Genomic DNA, 19,624 nt, shown 5'->3' with positions numbered 1-19,624 from the left:
TCGATGGTGACATTTACGCCGACAGTCTTCTTCTGTATCATAACGATTACCATTGCCTCCACAACCACCATACCAGAATTGCTGACAAGATGAGCTAGCTCTATCAAAAAACCATTTGATGGCATGATCTCTGCAAGTGCCACTGTCCTTGTTAGAAGTACAGTCACCTGTGCAACAACAAAAGATAAACATTATTAGTTAAATTAAGATTTTCATGCACAGATAATGTTTTAGGAAATATAAATGCAATGCAGTTAAACGGCAATTTAAAGGATGACAGGTAATGTTCACCTTGGGATAATTAGAACTTAAAATGGAAAGATGGACAAAATGCTGTCAAGGCACAGGGGTTGCTGTGTGGTAAGTAGCTTGCTTACCAGCCACACATGGTTCTGGGTTCAATCCCACTACATGGTACTATGGGCAAGTATCTACCCTGAAAGGATGAAAGGCAAAGTCGACCTCGGTGGAATTTGAACTCAGAACGTAGCGATGGGTGAAATGCTACTGAGCATTTCGCCCGGCATGCTAATGATTCTGCCAGCTAACTGCCTTAATAATAATAATAATAATAATCATCATCATCATCGTTTAACGTCCGCTTTCCATGCTAGCATGGGTTGCACGATTTGACTGAGGACTGGTGAAACCAGATGGCTACACCAGGCTCCAATCTGATCTGGCAGAGTTTCTACAGCTGGATGCCCTTCCTAACGCCAACCACTCTGAGAGTGTAGTGGGTGCTTTTACGTGCCACCGACACGAAGGCCAGTCAGGCGGTACTGGCAACAGCCACGCTCAAAATGGTGTATTTTATGTGCCACCCACACAAGAGCCAGTCCAGGGGCACTGGCAACGATCTCGCTCGAAAATCCTTACACATGTCATGGGCACAAGTACCAGAAAGGCGACGCTGGGCACAGGTGCCATCACGATTTCGCTTGCCCCAATAAGTCTTTGCAAGCTGAGTTTCGTGTCCAATGAAGGAGAATACTAGACTTACAAAGAATGAGTCCTGGGGCCTATTTCTTCAACTGAAAAAACCCCTTTAAGGTGGTATTCCAGCATGGCCACAGTCAAATGAACACACATACACACACACACACACACATACAGACACAGAGGCTTATACACATGCATGTATGATAAGACGGAAGTTATATTTACTTTCTGTTACGTGACGAGGTTCGCATCCATGGTAGTTTGGTCCATGTGCAGATCGTACTCCATCAGGACAGCATCCATATCGAGAATCGCTACATGTCTGTCTCTCTGGACAGCCAAGTCTATCTTGGCCTCTGGCTGCTGTTACGCCATCAGCACAACATCCGTATCGTGTACCAGCACATCCGCCTAGTACCAAACGACATCCCTTGTAATCGGGACCACGGGCGAACGTGGTTCCATCTGGGCAACAGCCGAATCTGGAATCAGCACAGCCTCTCTCTGGACATCCATATCTATCGGGGCCACTGGCGGCTGTGACACCATTTTCACAACAACCGTATCGTGTACCAGCACATCCGCCTACTACCAAACGACATCCCTTGTAATCGGGACCACGGGCGAATGTGGTTCCATCTGGGCAACAGCCGAATCTGGAATTAGAACAGCCTCTCTCTGGGCATCCATATCTATCGGGGCCACTGGCGGCTGTGACACCATCTTCACAACAACCGTATCGTGTACCAGCACATCCGCCTAGTACCAAACGACATCCCTTGTAATCGGGACCACGGGCGAACGTGGTTCCATCTGGGCAACAGCCGAATCTGGAATCAGAACAGCCTCTCTCTGGGCATCCATATCTATCGGGGCCACTGGCGGCTGCGACACCATCTTCACAACAACCGTATCGTGTACCAGCACATCCGCCTACTACCAAACGACATCCCTTGTAATCGGGACCACGGGCGAACGTGGTTCCATCTGGGCAACAGCCGAATCTGGAATCAGCACAGCCTCTCTCTGGGCATCCATATCTATCGGGGCCACTGGCGGCTGTGACACCATCTTCACAACAACCGTATTGGGTAGCTTCACAACCCCTTCGTACAACTCGGCAACCCTCATATTCGGGACCTCGAGCAAATGCCACTCCGTCGGGACAACAGCCATATCTGGAAACAGCACAAGTTCTTTCAGGACATCCTTCCTTGTCCGGACCTTGCATGAAGAAACATGAAAAGAAAGAAACAAATTATTATTTAATAAAATAATAATTCCAGGTGTATATAACTGGAAGTTACATATGATGTGCATTCGAGAAGATTTTTAGGAGATGCAGTTACAACTGTCCTAGATTATTGTAGATTTAGTACAATAATCCTTCGTCATATCATGGTTCACCTATCACGGTTTATTATTTAACCCTTTTGTTACTGTATTTCTGTTGAGATGCTCTGTGTTTCTTTCAATTAATTTTAAATATAACAAATTTAGTAAAATAACTTAGTTATCATTCAGCTAGTGTTAGGAACATTAATTGTGACTAAGGTTTGGTGGAAGATTTTAATTTAGAACTTTTGAAAACAAGACATTTGTACTACAGAGCCAGATCCAGTTTAAGCCAGATCCAGTTTAAGCCAGATCCAGTTTAAGCCAGATTGGTAATGAAAGAGTTAAGCTTACATCGATCCTCTGTAGTGGTGTTTTGCATTTATAATAAAATAAAGATATATAAATTATAAAAATAATTAAAAAATACATACAAGACAGTACTGCTTCTACTGTGTGGATTTTCACCTATCACCTATTGTGGGGTGTTGTTAGGATGTTGTGCTAGTATTGTGGGGTGTTGTAGATCTGTGTAGAGTGAGTGGCAGAGACAGTGTTGTTAGGATGGTGTTGCAGTAGTGTTGTGGGACGGTGTGAGAAAAACCTTAACCAAGGGAAATAAACCCTGTTTTACATGTTCTTTATTTGTCCCCTCCAGAATAAATTCCAGTTTTAGTATCTAAGTCTGCAATTTTTTTTTATTGTTGTTACTTAGGGAATTTGTCAGGGAGCAGTTTCTAATTTAAATGTGAGTGGAAACTCTCCTACAAATGGTAAAGAGGATCCACCATCCCTAATGAACAAGCTTCCTCATCAATAACAAGCATGCATGAAAAAATATATAAAGCTTTATATTCACCCCGTGCAGCTGTTTGGCGATCATCACAGCATCCATAACGGGTGTCTTGACATCCTGTTGAATAATAATAATTACAACAACAATAATAATAATAATAATAATGATAATAATAATAATAATAATAATAATAATAATAATAATAACAACAATAATAATAGATGTAAGTTTGCTGTCACTTAATTAAATTGGTTTGTTGTCAGTTAATTAAATTGGTTTGTTGTCAGTTAATTAAATTGGTTAGTTGTCAGTTAATTAAATTGGTTTGTTGTCAGTTAATTAAATTGGTTTGTTGTCAGTTAATTAAATTGGTTAGTTGTCAGTTAATTAAATTGGTTTGTTGTCAGTTAATTAAATTGGTTTGCTGTCAGTTAATTAAATTGGTTTGTTGTCATTTAATTAAATTGGTTAGTTGTCAGTTAATTAAATTGGTTTGTTGTCAGTTAATAAAATTGGTTTGTTGTTAATTAATTAAGCTGGTTTGTTGCTAGTTAATTAAATTGGTCTGTTGTCAGTTAATTAAATTGGTTAGTTGTCAGTTAATTAAATTGGTTTGTTGTCAGTTAATAAAATTGGTTTGTTGTTAATTAATTAAACTGGTTTGTTGCTAGTTAATTAAATTGGTCTGTTGTCAGTTAATTAAATTGGTTTGCTGTCAGTTAATTAAATTGGTTTGTTGTCATTTAATTAAATTGGTCAGTTGTCAGTTAATTAAATTGGTTTGTTGTCAGTTAATTAAATTGGTTTGTTGTCATTTAATTAAATTGGTTAGTTGTCAGTTAATTAAATTGGTTTGTTGTCAGTTAATTAAATTGGTTTGTTGTCAGTTAAATAAATTGGTTTGTTGTTATTTAATGAAAATATATCTGTAAAAGAATTTGACAAATTCAGTAAATATAAAGACCTGGAAATTGAAATACAAAAGAAGTGGAATCTTAAAGAAGGAACTGTTCCTGTTTTTGTGGGTGCCCTAGGTATGATAAAAAAGGGATCCCTTCTGATCTTAACTGATTGGAAGTGTTATCATGTACGTTGTTTTGTCTTGGTATAAAAAGATGGCCTACAGCAAATATTCTGCTCAATACCACAGATTTGCTAATGCCCTGATGCAGTACCAGGCAGTGGCTCTCATGGCTTCTTGTCTTAACTGATTGGAAGTGTTATCATGTACATTGTTTTGTCTTGGTATAAAAAGATGGCCTACAGCAAATGTTCTGCTCAGTACCACAGATTTGCTAATGCCCTGATGCAGTACCAGGCAATGGCTCTCATGGCTTCTTGTCTTAACTGATTGGAAGTGTTATCATGTACATTGTTTTGTCTTGGTATAAAAAGATGGCCTACAGCAAATATTCTGCTCAATACCACAGATTTGCTAATGCCCTGATGCAGTAAACACATAAACACACCACCATCCGTTCTCAAGCGATGTTGGGGTGACAAACACAGACACACAAACACACACACACACACATATATATATATATACATATATACGAAGGAGCTTCTTTCAGTTTCCGTCTACCAAATCCACTCACAAGGCTTTGGTTGGCCCGAGACTATAGTAGAAGACACTTGCCCAAGATGCCATGCAGTGGGACTGAACCCGGAACCATGTGGTTGGTAAGCAAGCTACTTATTTCATTATTGCCTACAAGGGGCTAAACATAGAGGGAACAAACAAGGAGAGACAAAGGGATTAAGTCGATTACATCGACCCCAGTATGTAACTGGTACTTAATTTATCGACCCCGAAAGGATGAAAGGCAAAGTCGACCTCGGCGGAATTTGAACTCAGAACGTAGCAGCAGACGAAATACTGCTAAATATTTCGCCCGGTGTGCTAACGTTTCTGCCAGCTACTTACCACACAGCCACTCCTGCACCTAATTAATTAATTAAAATGTTTAATTAATTAAATCATACAAACCTCGTCTTCTTGTTGTAGGTCTAGCGGTTACTGGTCCCCTGTGATCACGGCAGGCTATCATGCAATCTCTTTCGTCATCGAACCTGTTCTTGTTTCCTCCACAACCACCATACCAGAACTGTTTGCACCTTCGAGACTCAGGGTCGTAGCCCCACTTCTGGTCGTAGTCAGAACAGGTACCACGGTCGTGTTCTAGGGAACAGACATCTGCAAAAAGGGAACAGGTGAAGGGGACAGTGGCTTAAAGCATGATGCCTATTTTTTTACATAATGAAGAAAAAGGGGTTGGAGTGACAGAATTCAGAAAATAAGGAACAGAGGGAATAAAAACAAAATTCCTATTTTCAGTTGTAAAGGATTCAAAGAAAGGAATGGAAAATACAGAATTCTGAAAACAGGGGACGAGAGAGGAAGACAAATTAATTGGTGGGGATTGAAATTTAAGGTAACATCCCAGCTGTCATTTATAAGGAAAGGGCCTGGAATAATAGAATTTACTTTCAAAATAGGGAACAGTCAGATTAAGGCAAATTAGAGGCAGGAAGAACAACTTAGGGTCCCTATTTTCATACAAAAAGAAATGAAAGGGTATCATGGCAGAATTCATGAAATAGGGGACAGAAAGAGAAAGATAAATTAGAGGCAGGGACAGTAGCTTAAGGTAAGGTCTCATGTTTAATAGTTAAAAAGCGTGTCAGTTAATTAAATTGGTTTGTTGTCAGTTAATTAAATTGGTTTGTTGCCAGTTAATTAAAGTGGTTTGCTGTCAGTTAATTAAATTGGTTTGTTGTCAGTTAATTAAATTGGTTTGTTGTCAGTTGATTAAATTGGTTTGTTGTGAGTTAATTAAATTGGTTTATTGAGCGGACAATCCATTCAAAAATTTGGGTTCTGTGAGGAAAATTCGGTAGAAATGTTTAGAACTCACTGTGCTAAAACGTCATGGAAAACAATAAAGCAATAAAACAATAAAACAATAAAACAATAAAACAATAAAACAATAAAACAATAAAACAATACTAACCACCTGTAACTGGGGCACGAGTTACTTCTGGTGTTGGTCTTCGGGTGCGATGAGTATGAGTGTGGGTGACGGATGGAGTCCTGTAATCCCGACAAGCTACCATGCAGTCCCTTTCCTCGTCGAATCTGTTTGTATTTCCTCCACAACCACCATACCAAAATTGCTTGCATCTTCTAGTTTCTGTGTCAAAGGCCCACTTTTGTGCGTAGTCAGAACAGGTGCCACGATCTGGTTCTGCAGAGCAGTGTACTGGAAACAGGGAAGACAGATGAGACGTGAGTGTCTTTTAGTTTATCTTCTACTTGTCTCAGTCGTTAGACTGTGGCCATGCAGGGGCAATGCCTCGAAGAGGTTTTAATTGAAGGAATCAGCCCCAGTAGTCATTTTTTTAAAAATGCCTGCTTCTTATTCTATCAGTCTCTTTTGCTGAACCACTATGTTATGGGGGCATAAACAAACAAATACTGGTTATCAAGAAGTGGTGAGGGACAAACACAGACACAGACACACACAACAAGCTTCTTTTCAGTTTCCATCTACCAAATCCACTCACAAGCTGGATTGATTTGTTTTCACTTGCCTCAATAGGCCTTCGCAAGCAAAGTTCATTGTCCAATGAATGAGGGCTACTCATAAGTGGGCCCGTTATACCCCACATTCAGGTGTGCTTTTAACGTTCCACTGGCATGAGCAGCACTGATATAGATGACAGTTTATTCACCACACCCTATATATATATATATATATATATATATATATATATATATGTACATGTATTCCTGTATGTGTGTGTATGTCTATCTGCCTCCAGTGCCTAAAAATTACTGCCCTCATTATGGCAACAGCATCAGATTCTGGGCAGTAAAACAATGCCTTAATAATATGCATTCATCTAACCCATGCTAACATGGAAAAACAGACGTAAAAAACGCTATTCTGCATCATGCTTTGTAAACATCATCATCATCATCATCATCGTTTAACGTCCGCTTTCCATGCTAGCATGGGTTGGACGATTTGACTGAGGACTGGTGGACCAGATTGCTACAACAGGCTCCAATCTGATTTGGCAGAGTTTCTACAGCTGGATGTCCTTCCTAACGCCAACCACTCTGAGAGTGTAGTGGGTGCTTTTACGTGCCACTGGCACGAAGGCCAGTCAGGCGGTACTGGCAACGGCCACGCTCAGACGGTGCTCTTAGTGATCTACTGGTACAGGTGCCATCACGATTTTGCTTTCGCTTGCCCCAACAGGTCTTCGCAAGCCGAGTTTAGTGTCCAATGAAGGAGAGGTTGGTATGGGTGCCAGTCTACAGATTTAGTTCGATTTCGATTTCACTTGCTTCAACAGGTCTTCGCAAGCGGAGTTTAGTGTCCAAAGAAGGAATGTTACGTGTAAGTGGGCTGGCTACATCCCAGGCAGAGCCCTTGGATTTTGGTCTCACATGCCTTGCTGGGTCTTCTCACGCACAGCATATTTCCAAAGGTCTTGGTCAGAAGTCATTGCCTCGGTGAGGCCTAAGACTATCAAAACATTTATTTCTGATACTGGAGCATGAGTTTAAGACCCAGTGTGTTAAAACTTCATGAAAAACAATAAAACAATACTCACCAACTCCGGCTGTAACTGGAGCACGAGTTGCTTCTGGTGTTGGTCTTCGGGTGCGATGAGTATGAGTGTGGGTGACGGATGGAGTCCTGTAATCCCGACAAGCTACCATGCAGTCCCTTTCCTCGTCGAATCTGTTTGTATTTCCTCCACAACCACCATACCAAAATTGCTTGCATCTTCTAGTTTCCGTGTCAAAGGCCCACTTTTGTGCGTAGTCAGAACAGGTGCCACGATCTGGTTCTGCAGAGCAGTGTACTGGAAACAGGGAACACAGACAAAGGAAGACAGATGAGAGGCACGAAGTTTATATTAACATAAGATTTCTAATTTTTAGGGGGAAAAAAATAAATAAATTAGGGACTTTGGAGCAGAATTCTGAAAATAACACTGAAAAACAATTTGGAAAAAATTTCCTGTTGCATGAGATTTTTTTACTGATTCTAACTATCTTTTTGGTGCTAATTTCAAATCCATAATCGGTTTTTCTCCATGTTCTGGTTTACTTGAAATATGGCACCTGTGCCCAGCGTTACCTTCCTGGCACTTGTGCCGGTGGCACGTAAAGACATTCGAGCGAGATCGTTGCCAGTGCCGATGGACTGGCTCCTGTGCAGGTGGCACGTAAAATACACCATTTTGAGCGTGGCTGTTGCCAGTACCGCCTGACTGGCCTTCGTGTGGGTGGCACGTAAAAGCACCCACTACACTCTCGGAGTGGTTAGCGTTAGGAAGGGCATCCAGCTGTAGAAACTCTCCCAAATCAGATTGGAGCCTCGTGTAGCCATCTGGTTCACCAGTCCTCAGTCAAATCGTCCAACCCATGCTAGCATGGAAAGCGGACGTTAAACGATGATGACGATGATGATGATATATGTATGTATGTATGTATATGTGTATACATGCATTTACTCCTTATTTATCTTACTATATACATATGTATATATATCTATATGTATGAAAGTAGGGCATAGGTAGTGATATAAACAACCCAATGATAAAAATAACCGTAATAGTGATTCCAAAATATGCTCACCACTTCCTCCTGTCACTGGGGCACGGGTTGGCCTTGCGGTTACCTCGGGTCTTCGTGTGTAATGAGGGCTGGGTCGAGTCCTGCGGTCTTGACAAGCTATCCTGCAGTCCCTTTCTTCGTCGAACCTGTTCGTATTTCCTCCACAACCACCATACCAAAATTGCTTACATCTTCCAGTAGCTGTGTCATAGGTCCACTTTTGTGCATAGTCAGAACAGGAGCCAGCTACTGGTTCTGCAGAGCAGTCCACTGGAAGCAGGGAACAGAGAAAAGAAAAACAACAAATGAGAGGCATGGACATTAGATTCACATAAGATCTCAATATCTTTCAATACATGTCAACGCTTCTAAAAACAAACTTTGTTTGTTTACTTTCATCGTAAGGTTGAATTTAATGTTAGCGTCTTATGAAGCTAAATTTATAAGCTCTAAAATTGCAGAAGAATTCATTGCTGGGCAGTTTAGTTTAATGGTAAAACACTTGACGCGTAATCACAGAGATGTGAGTTTGAGTCTCATGGCTGGCCAGTAGCGTATTTTTCTGCATTATATGGAGAATTTAACCTGATCATGCTATTTATAACATTATCACGCGTATGAGAAATAAATTTATTTCTGTATCTTTCAATACATCCCAACGTTTCTAAAAACAAACTTTGTTTGTTTACTTTCATAGTAAGGTTGAATTAAAAAAAAAAAAACGGTTAAAAACATCAAAATAATGGGATACTCAGGCAGAATTCTGAAATGGGTACAGTCAAACGACTGAAACAAGTAAAATAATAAAAGTCTCGTTCACATTCTTTCAAAGTATTACCGAAACTGTTCTCACCATTTCCACCTGTGACTGGTGGCCGGGTGGGGCGGGGTGTTGGCCTAGTGTGAGGGTGGGTTCTCCTGCTGTGATCACGGCAGGCTTCCATGCAGTCTCTTTCGTCGTCGAACCTGTTCTTGTTTCCACCGCAACCACCGTACCAGAACTGTTTGCACCTTCTAGTCTCATGGTCGTAGCCCCACTTCTGGGAGTAGTCAGAACAGGTACCACGGTCGTGTTCTAAGGAACAGTGATCTGCAAAAAAAATAAAAAATAAAAAATTAAAAATTTAAAAAAACAAACAGGGGAACAAATGTAGAGATGAATTAGAATTCAGGGACAGTAGTAGCTTAAGGTAAGCTCCCTATTTTAATATTTGAATATGTAGTAGTAGTAGTAGTAGTAGTAGCAGCAGCAGCACCAGACGTAGTAGTAGTAGTAGTAGCAGCAGCAGCAGCAGACGTAGTAGTAGGGGAAGAAGAAGGTAAAGAGGCGGAGGAGGAAGGAGGAGGAAGGGGATGCTGCTGCTGATGATGATGATGAGGAGGAGGAGGAGGAGCTGCAACAGCAGCAAAACACTGAAAATAACACCTGTACAGGGGGTGGCACGTGAAAAGAACCTTTCGAGTGTTGATCCTCACGGGAGCAATGACAAATGACCGAGACCTTTGACAAAATGCCATGCTTGAGAAGAAGACCCTTCAAGCCAAGTGAAACCATAACCGTGACAGATGCTGGCGTCACGCAACTGGCACCCGTGCCGGTGGCATGTAAAAGCACCCATTAGGCTCTCGGAGTGGTTGGCGTTAGGAAGGGCATCCAACCGTAGAAAGCCAAGCCAAATCAGACTGGGGCTTGGTGCAGCCCCTCAGCTTACCAGCCCTGGTGAAACTATCCAACCCATGCCAGCATGGACAACAGACGTTAAATGATGATGATGATGATGATGATGAGGGAACAGAGTGTGGGAGACAAATTAGATGCAAGGAGGGTAGCTTATGGTATGATCCTTATTTTTAGTGAAAGGAACAAAAAGGAGCTGGAGTAATATGATTCGGAAAATAGGGGGGAGTGGTATGGAGGACAAATTAGGAGCAACAACGACTTAAGGCCCCCAATTTCATATGTATCTTCATATGTAAATGAGTAAAAGGAACACTGTGACAGAATTCTGGAAAACAGGGGACAGTGAGGGAGCAAGTTAGGAGCAGAGGAGAGTAACTGGTAGATGGAAACTGAAAGAAGCACATTGTGTGTATGTGTATGTGTGTGTGTGTGTGTCTGCGTGCGCTGGCACACGTGTGTGTGCGTGTGTGTTTGTCCCTTCTTTTGACAACTGGTGTTGCTTTTTCTATGTTCCTATAACTCAGCAGTTTGGCCAAAAAGACTTTCTCTTTTACTCTTTTACTTGTTTCAGTCCTTTGACTGCGGCCATGCTGGCGCACCGCCTTTAGTCGAGCAAATCGACCCCCAGGACTTATTCTTTGGAAGCCTAGTACTTATTCTATCGGTCTCTTTTTGCCGAACCGCTAAGTTACGGGGACGTAAACACACCAGCATCGGTTGTCAAGCGATGTTGGGGGGACAAACACAGACACACAAACACACACATATATATATATATATATACATATATACGACAGGCTTCTTTCAGTTTCCGTCTACCAAATCCACTCACAAGGCTTTGGTCGGCCCGAGGTTATAGTAGAAGACACTTGCTCAAGGTGCCACGCAGTGGGACTGAACCCGGAATCATGTGGTTGGTAAGCAAGCTACTTACCACACAGCCACTCCTTCGCCTATGATGAAATTTTTATTTAAAAAATTAAGGAAAAGAAGTACAGGGGCTGATTTGTTTGGCAAAAATCTTTCGGGTCTGTGCAGTACTGCATGGCAGTAGTCTAATAACTAAAACAAAAATAAAAAACAAAAGTATAAAAGGTATGTATATGTTACCTGATCTAGTCGTCCCTGCGAAGCAGCCAGCATAGTTTGGGCCTTCAGCTGTGGTCACCCCATCGGGGCAACATCCATAGTCAGTGTTCTGACAACCAGGGCAGCCAGCATAGTTGGGGCCACGTGCATAACTTACGCGGTCAGGGCAGCAGCCATAGTGACTGTCGACACAACTGGTTGGGGTGGAACATCCGGCGTGGCCCGGTCCTTCAGCAGCTGTCCTTCGATCTGGGCAACATCCGTAGAGAGTCTCCCAGCAGGATACCTATGTGTTTGATGAGCGCAGGAAGGAAAGAGAGAGAGGGACAGGAGATGACAACAGGTGTGATTATAATGATTACAAAATAGGGAGAGAGAGATGAATAAATAGATGAATGGGTGGATTGATGGATGGATGGGAAGAGAGACAGACAGACGAGTAGATAGATTGATTGATAGATAGATAGATAGATAGATAGATAGATAGATAGATAGATAGATAGACAGATAGATATGTTTCTTTATTAGCCACACAGGGCTCAACATAGAGGGGACAAAATACAAATGTAGAGTTTTTCTTTTCAATGGGGACGAAAATAAAGTAAAAAATTAAAATGGGGATAACGATGAAAAGGCATCGAGAAAACGTTTGGGGTATGTACAAAAAAAAAAAAAGAATGAAAATATTACAAAAATTTCCAATAAATGGATAGATAGACAGATAGATAGACACATAGATAGATAGATAGATAGATAGATAGATAGATAGATAGATAGATAGATAGATAGATAGATAGATAGACAGATAGATAGACACATAGATAGATAGATAGACACATAGATAGATAGATAGATAGATAGATAGATAGATAGATAGATAGATAGATAGATAGATAGATAGATAGATTGATTGATAGATAAATAGATAGATAGACAGAGAAAGAAAGAGAGACAGAGAAAGAAAGAGAGACTGAGAGAGAAAATGAGAGTGTGAGAGAGAGAAAGGATGAGAGAAGAATAAGAGAGAAAGATAGAGAGAGAGAGAGAGAGAGAGAGAGAGAGAGAGAGAGAGAGAAAGAGAGATGACATGCCTAAGATCTTTCAATTCTGTCACACATGCCCATGTACATACACATACATGCAAGGTGCATTCAAAAAGAGACTGAAATTTTTTTCCCCTCCTTGGGCAAAATTCTATGGGTGGAAGGTGATGCGACCCCTTCCTGTGCATGTATGAAAACTTTTGTGTCAGTAGGCCATGTCAGTTCATGGCTGTTACACCTAGAGTACAGTGGAGGCACAATGGCCCAGTGGTTAGGGCAGCGAACTCGCGGTCATAGGATCGCGGGTTCGATTCCCAGACCGGGCGTTGTAAGTGTTTATTGAGCGAAAAACACCTAAAAAGCTCCACGAGGCTCCGGCAGGGGATGGTGGCGAACCCTGCTGTACTCTTTCACCACAACTTTCTCTCACTCTTACTGCCTGTTTCTGTTGTGCCTGTAATTCAAAGGGGTCAGCCTTGTTACACTATGTCACGCTGAATATCCCCGAGAACTACGTTAAGGGTACACGTGTCTGTGGAGTGCTCAGCCACTTGCACATTAATTTCACGAGCAGGCTGTTCCGTTGATTGGATCAACTGGAACCCTCGACGTCATAAGCAACGGAGTGCCAACAACAAGTTTTAGGGTCGTAGGCCCAATTAACCTTCCACAGGAACTAGCTTAGAAGCTTGCACATAGTGCGGCTTTTAAGCTGTTGTTGGCACTCCGTTGCTTATGACGTCAAGGGTTCCAGTTGATCCGATCAACGGAACAGCCTGCTTGTGAAATTAACGTGCAAGTGGCTGAGCACTCCACAGACATGTGTACCCTTAACGTAGTTCTCGGGGGATATTCAGCGTGACACAGAGCGTGACAAGGCTGGCCCCTTTGAATTACAGGTACAACAGAAACAGGAAGTAAGAGTGAGAGAAAGTTGTGGTGAAAGAGTACAGCAGGGTTCGCCACCAACCCCTGCCGGAGCCTCGTGGAGCCTTAGGTGTTTTCGCTCAATAAACACTCACAACGCCCGGTCTGGGAATCGAAACCGCGATCCTATGACCATGAGTCTGCTGCCCTAACCACTGGGCCATTGCGCCTCCACGGGCTTTTGAGCTAGTTACTTAATAAAATCGGATACCTTTTGAATGCACATTGTATATACACATACTTACACAAATGGAGTAGCAGCAAGGATTACAAATCTGGGACATTGCAATCCCATCAGATACACACACACACACACACACACACACACACAGACACACACACACACAGATGGGACTGTGACACGAAGCAGTACAAACCTCTGGCCTTGGATTCCTCTCACAGGGCTGTTCGTTACATTTCTTCGTCAGGCGACGGGCTGCTCCCTCCTGCTCTATACACAGGTTATCTCCAACCTGCCTCTCCCTGTCCCCTGATCGCTCCATGCACTTCACAATAGAGGCCATCTGACCCCCGTCACAGGTTTCGCTACATTCTGTCCATCCAGTTTCAACCCAGCGACTGAACACAGCATAAAGAGAAAAGAAAGACATAAGTAACCATCATCATCATCATCATCATCATCATCATCATCATCGTCATCATCAACATCGTCATCATTATTGTAATCATGATAATTATTATTACTATTATATAGGCGCAGGAGTGGCTGTGTGGTTAAGTAGCTTGCTTACCAACCACACGAAGAGAAAGGGACAGTGTGAGCAACAAATGGTGGTGGTGGTGGCGGTGGTGTTGGAAATGATAGTGGTGAGGGTTGTGGTAGTGGTGGTGGTAGGGGCACTAGGATTGTAACCCTGGATGTCAAGGGGTCAGTATCCCTAAAAAGTTTTGGAAACCACTAATCTATAGTGATGGTCACAACCAAAAGAAAGGTGACAGCGTGATCAACAGCTGGTGATGGTGAAGGTAGTGGTGGTGGAAGATATAAACGAAGCTAGGAATAATTAGCACAGGTGCCAGGTGTCAGTGTTACTTACATTTTAATATTGCAGCTCACTTGACAGGACTTGGTGGAAGCGGGTCTGGTGGCACGGTCACATCTCTCTGGGACATTTTTCCTATCGTACATATCGTAACACATTACCACACGCCTCTGGACACCTGCAATCAAAGTAAAGTAACAACCAGAGATGATTTTTAAAATGAAAATATCTGAAATAAACTCAACTGCTCTCACAAATGAGAATACTACTAAAAATGAACTTGACCGCTTTCAGAAATTAAGTCAAAATACAGGAAAAATAATCCAGAATCATTGTCTGGTATCAGATCGATTCCAAAATCTAATCAGTTCGTGCCAATCTCAAGGCCAAACATCCCTGACAGTTTCATCTGAATCTATCCAATGGTTCTTGAGATATCTTGTCCACGGACAAACAAACAAACAAATACAACTGAGAACAATACCTCCGCCTTTGCTAAGGCAGAGGTAATAACAAGAGCACTCAGGGAGCGCAAACCTCTGCCAAGGCAACACCAACGTCCTCTCAACGATTAGCCAGAGATGATTTTTAAAATGAGAATATCTGAAATAAACTCGACTGCTCTCACAAATGAGAATACTAAAAATGAACCTAACTGCTCTCAAAAATTACGTAAAACAATGGGAAAAATAATCCAGAATCCTTGTCTGGTACCAGATTGATCCCAAAATCTAATAAGTTCATGCCAGTCATGAGGTCAAACATCCCTAAAAGTTTCATCCGAATCTATCCAGCAGTTCTTGAGATATCTTGTCCATGGACAAACAAACAAACACTACTGAAAAACAATACCTCCGCCTTTGCTAAGGTGGAGGTAACTAGTAGTACACATAAGTGGAGGCAGATGGCCTAGTAGTTAGAGCAGCGGACTCGTGGTCGAGGGATCGTGGGTTCGAATATCTCAGACTGGGCGATGTGTGTGTTTATGAACGAAACACCTAAGCTCCATGCAGCTCTGGCAGAAAGTAATGGTGAGCTTCTGCTGACTCTTTTGCCACGACTTTCTCTCACTCTTTCCTCCTCCTGCATCTCGCAGCTCACCTGCGACAGACTGGCGTCCCGTCCAGGTGGGGAACCTATACGCCAATGAAACCGGCCCTTATGAGTCAGGCGTGGCCTGAGAAGGAACAAACAACAACAACAATAGTACACATATAATAAATAGATTACAATCTACCGATTAAGGAGTTCGACTACCTCATCACATCAGAAGGTAGTTGTGGTGGTGGTGGTGGTGATGGTGGTGGCGGTGGTTGTGGTGGTGGTAGTTGTGGTGGTGGTTGTGGTGGTGGTATTTGTGGTTGTGGTTGGGGTGGTGGTGGTGGTGGTTGTGGTGGTGGTGATGGTGGTAGTTGTGGTGGTGGTTGTGGTGGTGGTGATGGTGGTGGTGGTAGTTGTGGTTGTGATGGTGGTAGTTGTGGTGGTGGTGGTTGTGGTGGTGGTGGTTGGGGTGGATGGTAGTTGTGGTGGTGGTGGTTGTGGTGGTGGTGGTGGTGGTGGTGGTAGTGGTGGTGATGGAGCTGTGATGCAACGTGGTACGGTTGCGGTGCTGCCTCAATAGAAGGACAAATGCCCCCCACCCCGCCTTAGGGTTAAACTGTCCTTACCTGCTCCACAGGAAACTGAGCATTCTGTCCATCCCCCATAATTCCACTTGTATTGCGTTAATCCTTGCATATCGTCTGTCACAGATAGCCTCGGGTCAATCGGGACAAATGCAAACTTCCTGTTGGTTACCTTGTGATCATCATCATCACCATCATCGGCATCGACAGGAAAATCACTTTCAGTGTCATCGTCATCACTACCGTCATCGTCAACACCGTCGGCACTACCACGTGCGGCTTCTTTCGCAGTCAACAACATCAGGGGTTCTTGGTCGCGTGGTGGGCTGACGGTCAACTTGGGTTTGCGGTGATGCAGTCTGACGCGGGGGCCGCCCATTTCGCTGCTGATGTACACCCTCTGGCTGTCGTTGCTTTGCTTCAAGGCGCTGCTGGGTTGTTGTTTCGCTGGTGGCGCAGGCTCAAGGTGCCGCAGGAGCACGGTGCTAGTTTCACCCTCCTTCTGAATTGAGTATTCATACTCAATGTCTGCTGTCTTCTCCTTCACGACAAGCTGGCAAGTTAAAAAGAAAATATCAGTAATAATAATAATAATAATGATAATAATAATAATAATAATAATAATAATAATAATAATAATGATAATGATAATGATAATAATAATGATAATAATAATGATAATAATAATAATAATAATAATAATAATGATAATAATAATTATGATAATAATAATAATAATAATAATAATAATAATAATAATGATGATGATGATGATGATGATGATGATGATGATGATGATGATGATGATGATGATAATAATAATAATAATAATAATGATAATAATAATGATAATAATAATAATAATAATAATGGAATCTGAAGACGAAAACAATACCTATTGTCATAGGTGCCCTGGGAATGACAGCGAAACGGGCTGATTACTACCGAGCTCAGATACCAGGAAACCCCAAAATGGCTGAAGTTCAAAAGATAGTGCTCATGGGAACTGCCCATATTCTACGTAAAATACTGTCTATGTGATCTCAAATTTTAAAACAAACACATAATTTTCTTATGGTTTCTTAAACATTCACTTGAACAAAACTGTACAAATCCAAATATATGGTACCCTAGGCATAACACCTACATGAACTTCTAACTTGTTGTCTCTTGAGGTCTCTGGGTGAGACTTGGATCCAACTTGTACAAATGCAAAGCAAAAGTCAAACATAAAATAATAATAATAATAATAATAATAATAATAATAATAATAATAATAATAATAATAATAATAATAATTGAGCGTGGCTGTTGCCAGTACCGCCTGACTGGCCTTCGTGCGGGTGACACGTAAAAGCACCCACTACACTCTCGGAGTGGTTGGCGTTAGGAAGGGCATCCAGCTGTAGAAACTCTGCCAAATCAGATTGGAGCCTGGTGTAGCCATCTGGTTTCACTAGTCCTCAATCAAATTGTCCAACCCATGCTAGCATGGAAAGCGGACGTTAAACGATGAATAATAATAATAATAATAATAATAATAATAAAGAAAGGATTATTCATCATCATCACTAACATCATCGTTTAACATTTGTTTTCCATTATTTCCATTATTTTACATTTGACAGATATTTGTCCTTGTTTTATTTGTTATCAACACAACGTTTCGGCTGATATACCCTCCAGCCTTTATCAGGTGACTTGGGGAAAAATCGAACCTGGGTTCTCATTCCTAAGGTATTTTTCAATGTTGTTATTATTATTATTATTATCATTATTATTATTGTTATTATTATTATTATTATTATTATTATTATTATTATTATTATTATTATTATTATTATTATTATTATTCAGGTCACTCCATATCAAGCAACTCCATTTAATTGAACAATGCAACCATTTCATCAATTTAAATGCAGAGCAATCCTCAGCTGCACAAAGACATAAAATTTAATTAAATTAAAACAGATGGACACATTAGTATAATTTTACCTAAAACCTCCAAGAAGGTAAGGAGATAGACAGAGAATATGCTGCCCTCACTTCGGCTTAGAAGCTGCTAAGGGATCAGGAAGAAAGACTTATTGTAGATTTTGCTTGTCACTGTTTTATGGGGTCAGTTTTAATTTACAGACTAGTTTATCAAATCTATGTATATCTAAGGCCCCCCCAAAAAAACAAGGAGCAATATATATATATATATATATATATACAAGTGAGTGGACAAATGAAAGAAAAGGGCACTCCAGAAGTTTAGAGGTGTTGGGTTCTCATTAGGGGCCAGTGAAATTTGAAGTAGCATGGAACCGAACCAAACTGTTTTAAATAATAATAATAATGTGTGTGTGTGTGTGTGTGTGTGTGTGTGTACAAATTATAGTCAAAACAACAACAAAAAATCCTAAGATGTTAAGAACCAGAATGGAATTGAACCCAGTGCAACCGACAGCAACAATGTTATGAAGATCAAAACAGTGCCACTACTTACCACTAAAATGAGGTTGGTGCTGATGGGGCCTACAGCAGAAAGCTGTTGGGTTTTACCATCGTTGATGTAGTAGAATGTGGTGCCATATCTGTGGAATTTGGAGTAATTCACCAGTTTCCATTTAGCATTGAGAAGAAACTTTCCACGGTTAGTTCTGAGAGCTGTAAAATAGTAAGAACGGTAATGTGGTTCGTGTGTATATAGACATGTGTGTGCACGTAAAAAGCATCATTTGAACATGGTCGATGCCAGCACCCTCTGACTGGCTCCTGTGCCAGTGGCATGCAAAAAGCACCCACTACACTCTCTCGGAGTGGTTGGCATTAGGAAGGGCATCCAGCTGTAGAAACTCTGCCAGATCAGATTGCAGCCTGGTGCAGCCCACTGGTTTGCCAGTCTGCAGTCAAACCATCCAACCCATGCCAGCATGGAAAGCAGACATTATACAATGATGATGATGATGATGATGATGATATGGGGGGGGGGCAAAAATTATTCACACTTTCATCATAACATATCTTTATTTATTATTGTCATGCTAGCTTCTGCACATGCGTGCTTATATTTGGTACTACTGTGGTCATGTGTGGAGGCGCAATGGCCTAGTGGTTAGGGCAGCGGACTCGTGGTCATAGGATCGCGGTTTCGATTCCCAGACCGGGCGTTGTTAGTGTTTATTGAGCGAAAACACCTAATATATCCCCGAGAACTACGTTAAGGGTACACGTGTCTGTGGAGTGCTCAGCCACTTGCACGTTAATTTCACGAGCAGGTTGTTCCGTTGATTGGATCAACTGGAACCCTCCAATGAATTTTAGCACCTGACACACCTTCCGACCAGAGAAATTGGATCACTGCTCTTTGTTCTTTTTTGGTGCACGTTGCTTGAGCGAGATCGTTGCCAGTGCCCCTGGACTGGCTCTTGTGCGGGTGGCACATAAAAGACACCATTTCAAGCGTGGCCGTTTTCGTGCGGGTGACGCGTAAAAGCACCCACTACACTCTCTGAGTGGTTGGCGTTAGGAAGGGCATCCAGCTGTAGAAACTCTGCCA

At 41.8% G+C, this 19,624-nt stretch overlaps 1 protein-coding gene across 6 annotated transcripts in view; it reads right to left on the bottom strand.

Moving 5' to 3' along the window:
• The window catches only part of LOC106872908 (papilin), a 147,947-nt gene that overhangs the window by 70,130 nt on the left and 58,193 nt on the right, over window positions 1-19,624 (bottom strand). For all 6 annotated transcript variants that reach the window (XM_089346501.1, XM_089346502.1, XM_089346503.1 and 3 more), the window contains exons 10-22: window positions 18,572-18,732; window positions 16,123-16,633; window positions 14,510-14,633; window positions 13,829-14,030; window positions 11,503-11,767; window positions 9,565-9,801; window positions 8,733-8,981; window positions 7,700-7,954; window positions 6,088-6,336; window positions 5,064-5,270; window positions 3,137-3,190; window positions 1,168-2,166; window positions 1-167 (exon numbers count right to left, since the gene is read on the bottom strand). The exon at window positions 1-167 is cut by the window's left edge and continues 19 nt beyond it. In XM_089346501.1, the coding sequence (XP_089202627.1) occupies window positions 1-167; window positions 1,168-2,166; window positions 3,137-3,190; window positions 5,064-5,270; window positions 6,088-6,336; window positions 7,700-7,954; window positions 8,733-8,981; window positions 9,565-9,801; window positions 11,503-11,767; window positions 13,829-14,030; window positions 14,510-14,633; window positions 16,123-16,633; window positions 18,572-18,732 (3,680 nt within the window). The remainder of the gene's footprint in view (window positions 168-1,167; window positions 2,167-3,136; window positions 3,191-5,063; window positions 5,271-6,087; window positions 6,337-7,699; window positions 7,955-8,732; window positions 8,982-9,564; window positions 9,802-11,502; window positions 11,768-13,828; window positions 14,031-14,509; window positions 14,634-16,122; window positions 16,634-18,571; window positions 18,733-19,624) is intronic.

This window comes from Octopus bimaculoides, chromosome 30 (assembly GCF_046866305.1).
Source record: "Octopus bimaculoides isolate indiv1 chromosome 30, ASM4686630v1, whole genome shotgun sequence".
Lineage (NCBI taxonomy): Eukaryota > Metazoa > Mollusca > Cephalopoda > Octopoda > Octopodidae > Octopus > Octopus bimaculoides.
This window is presented reverse-complemented; position numbering and strand designations above follow the sequence as displayed.